General features: G+C 48.2%; 1 protein-coding gene across 1 annotated transcript; it reads left to right on the top strand.

Moving 5' to 3' along the window:
- Window positions 1–1,120: 1,120 nt before the first annotated feature.
- On the top strand, window positions 1,121–2,117 carry LOC123270137. Its single transcript, XM_044736076.1, has 2 exons — window positions 1,121–1,493; window positions 1,571–2,117. The coding sequence occupies exons 1-2, from the start codon at window positions 1,456–1,458 to the stop codon at window positions 2,115–2,117; spliced, it is 585 nt and encodes a 194-aa protein (XP_044592011.1). The 5' UTR covers window positions 1,121–1,455.
- The last annotated feature ends 2,370 nt before the right edge of the window (window positions 2,118–4,487 follow it).

Below are 4,487 nucleotides of genomic sequence, written 5' to 3'. Positions count from 1 at the left end.
TATTCCAAAAAAACCATATTTGAAAAAAATTTATTTTTCAGTTTCTTGAAGATTTCTCAAAAGCTATTGATCTGAATTGGTCCAAATAGTTTTTTAAATCTAAGTTTGGTCAAGCCGTTTCGAATGGCACCAACCACGATGAAATCGGTCAAGCCGTTCCAAAGTTATAAGCGGTTCACATACTTTCACACACACACACACACACACACACACACACACACACGCTCGGGGCAGAAGAGATACTGCTACCGGGCGCGTCTCCCCGAGCGGATGGGAGAACGCTCGCTGTCCTTGGATGACACTTAATCTCTTAGTTGATGAGGTACAGCGGGTAGGAGCCAAGCAAAATAACCAAACAAAATAAGCTCCCGTGGACAAAACTCCCCTTTAATGGGTTGGTCACACTAACTGACCTAGCAAGACGATTGGTTCCTGCTGTAACTCACTGGGAGTGTCCGGAACCTGTATCGTAGTTTCCGACGATGCAGGCCACGGCTGATGTGAGCTTGCTCTGCCGAGGTGAAAGTTGCAGCAGTGGATCAGGAGCCAGCCACTTCGGGCCTTGATCAGGAAGTACGCAGTGAGTGTTAGAGATCGGAATCTTCACCGCTCCGAGCGAGTCTAGTCCGTCCGTGTATTCCGGGACTGGCTAAGTGTCGGCTAGGCCTCAGGGAACTGGGGTAGGAGTACTATCTCCGAGGGTACACCCGTTCCTAGTTATGGCAACCCGCTCCACTCCGTACGATGCGCTGGTAAATCAAAAAAGTATGAGTAAAAATATGGAAACAAATAAGAGTCAAAATGGGGCTCACGCCCAGCAAGCAGCTATCGTAGCAAGCGCTGAGATGAAGAGGGCACAAGCGCTGGAACACCTTGATAAGCTTACTAGAGAGCTGCATGAGTTTGTTAAGTCTAAAGTCAACATCCACAAAGAGATCAAGACGAAGACAACCGGCGTAGTCAACGCCCTTCAAAGGTTCAGAACACTTGATGACGGATGGCAGGCACAACAACGGCAAACTCCCAATGTCACACCGAAGAAGAGCAGACAACCTGCCGCAGACACCGTCGAAGAGATGGACACCGGTGCCGAAGGCGATGGTGCATCTGTTACAGAAGACAGAAGCGACACTGGTGTCAGGTCTGGGAAGAGGAAAGACCGTAACTCTCCTGACCCAACGGTCAACCAAGTAATGAAGAAAAAGGACACAAAACCAAGTCCTCCGAAAGAAGTGGCGGCACGGAGTGCCAAAAATAAGGAGGTCGACGCGTGGCAAAAAGTAGAATCGAAGAAGAGAAGGCCGGAGCAGGATCACCTCCCAAAGCAATTGCCGAAGGAGCCACGACCGGAACCTAAGCGGAAAAAATCGCGCAAATGGATCAGACCTGACGCGCTGATAATCCGCCCTGCCGAAAAAGAGAAGTATTCCGAGATATTGCGCCGCATAAAGCGTGATGTCCCAGCAGACCAGGTTCGAAATACCGTCGAGAAGATCCGCAGGACAATGACCGGAGATATGCTGATCACGTTGTCAAGGAAAAGTGCTGACAAAGGCCAAGCCTTGCAGAGGACCATCACAGGAATTCTTCAAGACGATGCTAAGGTAGTCTGTAAAGGTCCACAGGAGACCATTGAGATTCGAGACATCGACGAAGAAACGACGACGGAAGAGATCCAGGCCGCCCTGAAAGAGGAAGTTGGAAAAGATCATGAGAAACCTCTAGAAGGAATAAAAATCCGTAAGGCTTTCAGAGGTACGCAGACGGCTGCAGTCACTTTACCTATGACCATCGCGCGAAAATTAGTGGAAGGAACCGGCAAGATCCATGTCGGGTGGGTTAACTGCCGAATCAAAGCGACGACGAGACCTATCCAATGCTTTAAATGCTGGCACTTTGGACATGTTGGGCCCCAATGTAAAAGCCAAGTAGACCGATCTAAACTCTGCATCAGATGTGGACAAGAAGGGCACCGTATCGCGGACTCTAAAAATTCTGCCAAGTGTGCAATATGTGCTGACCAGCAAGGAGCAAAGGACGTGGCTCACCATGCCGGCACCTACAGATGCCCGGTATATCCGGAGGCGCTCCAGAAGTTGACGAACAAACAAGCATGAGGATATTGCAGCTCAACCTCAACCATTGTGAAGCAGCGCATGACCTGCTCATGCAATCCGTGCGAGAATTAGAGCTGGACTTGGTACTGATAGCAGAGCCATATAAACACCTGAGTACCCAACCCTGGGAATCTGACAGCACATCCAAAGCTGTCATCTGGTCATGTGGCAAGCTTTCTTTCCAAAATGCAGTCGACAACAGCAATGCCGGCTTTGTAGCAGTATCAGTAGAAGGCATCCGCTTCTATAGCTGCTACGCACCACCTAGCCTCTCCATTGTTGACTTCACTGATTTCCTGGATCGACTAACCGAAGATGCGAAGCAATACCATCCAGTAGCGATAGCCGGAGACTTCAACTCCTGGGCAGTTGAATGGGGCAGCAAACATACAAACGCACGAGGGAAAGCACTACTGGAGGCCTTTACTACACTAGATGTGGTTTTGCTCAACAATGGTGATACGCCGACCTACACCAAAGGTGACGCAAGCTCAATTGTAGACCTCACTTTTGTCAGTAATAGCCTTGCCAGAGGCGACTGCAACTGGAAAGTGTTGGATATCTACACTGCCAGCGACCATCATGCGATATTCTGGGAAATATCAAGCGACCAGAACCCCAGAGACCAGTCAAGCAGTCTAACATCGTTGGTTGGAAGGTAAAATCTTTTGACCCAGAAGCATTACTAATAGCCCTCGATGGTGATCCGATCAACACTGGATGTGCAGAAGAACAGACTAAGGACTTGATGAGGAGAGTAACACATGCTTGTAATGCCAGTATGCCTCGTAAACGTGGCATAAATTCGAGACCTTCGGTGCATTGGTGGAACGACCACATCAGCGTCCTCCGTAAAGAGTGTCATAAGAAAAGAAGAATCTCTCAGCGCGGCTATCAACGGCCCAACTCAGTGGAGCTGATCGCAGAGTAACAAAAGGCGCGTCGTAAACTGAATAAAGCCATCAAATAGAGAAAAAGAAGATGCTGGAAAGAGCTTATATACGAGGTGGATAAAGACGTGTGGGGTAGGCCTTATAAGGTGGTTATGACCCACCTGGAAAAACAACAAATGCCATCACCTACGTGTCCTCAACTTCTTCAGAAAATTGTCACTGCACTGTTTCCACAGCAACGCAACTACGATTACCAGTTGGCGCCAGGCAAATTGGACGACATTCCACCTGTCACTGAAGAAGAACTGCTGGAGGCTTGTAACCGTGTAGGGAATAATAAAGCGCCGGGATTGGACGGAATCCCTAATTTAGCCTTGAAAACCATCATAAAGGCAGCTCCAACATTATTCCTAGACGCTTATAATGCATGCCTCAAGGAGGGGACTTTTCCTCGTAAGTGGAAACAGCAACGATTGGTACTGTTACCTAAAAGGAAGAAACCACCAGAAGAACCGTCATCTTACCGACCACTTTGCATGCTAGATACGGCGGGTAAGATACTTGAGCACATAATTCATCAACGAATAGATGCAGTAGTCGACCCACTCCTGGCAGACAACCAGTATGGATTCCGGAAAGGACGATCAACCCTGGACGCGATCAATCTGGTTGTTAGCACGGCTAAGGAAGCGATCGCAGGAACCAGATGGAAGGGTGGCACAAAGAAGTATTGCCTGGTGGCGGCATTAGACATTAAAAACGCCTTCAATTCCGCCAACTGGAACTGCATCATGCAAGCTCTTCGAGAGAAAAACGTTCCAGAATACCTGTGTAGAATAGTGGCCAGCTATTTCATCGATAGAGTTTTTAAATACGACACGAAGAATGGTCTAAAAGAGTACGATATTACCGGAGGTGTACCCCAGGACTCTGTACTTGGTCCACTGCTGTGGAATATCATGTACGATGGCCTATTGAGATTGAAATTGCCAAGAAGTGTAAAACTCGTAGCATATGCAGACGACGTAGCCGTAGTAATCGTCGCTAAACACCTTGACGAAATTAACAACATGTTCGACATCATCTTCGAGCAAGTCCATCGGTGGATGAATACGGTAAACCTGCATCTGGCTACACACAAAACTGAGGCAGTGCTTATATCCAGCAGAAAAGTGTTAGAGACCATCAAGCTGAAAGTCGGCGAACAAGAAATCACATCACAACCTTACATCCGATATTTGGGAGTGATACTTGATGCCCGTCTCAACTTTAAACAGCAAGTAGAACACGTCAGTGCCAAAGCGTCAGTAGTGAGGGCTAGTCTCGCACGACTGATGCCGAACGTCGGGGGGCCAAAGCAGAGCAGGAGACTACTACTATCATCAGTTGTCACATCGGTGCTCACATATGGAATATCCATTTGGGCAGACGCGCTGAAGTTGCAAGAATCATGGAGAAAAGCTGGACCAGTATATCG

This window comes from Cotesia glomerata, linkage group LG8 (assembly GCF_020080835.1).
Source record: "Cotesia glomerata isolate CgM1 linkage group LG8, MPM_Cglom_v2.3, whole genome shotgun sequence".
Taxonomy (NCBI): Eukaryota; Metazoa; Arthropoda; class Insecta; order Hymenoptera; family Braconidae; genus Cotesia; species Cotesia glomerata.
The sequence above is the reverse complement of the archived record's forward strand: the minus strand, read 5'-3'. Positions and strand labels throughout refer to the sequence as shown.

What these genes read in the sequence shown, in the direction of transcription:
- LOC123270137 (XM_044736076.1), top strand. Translation starts at nt 1,456, where the DNA reads ATGTCCCAGCAGACCAGGTTCGAAATACCGTCGAGAAG. An exon ending in TTCGAAATACCGTCGAGAAG is followed by an intron (nt 1,494 to 1,570) that starts ATCCGCAGGACA and finishes AGCCTTGCAGAG; the next exon opens with GACCATCACAGGAATTCTTC.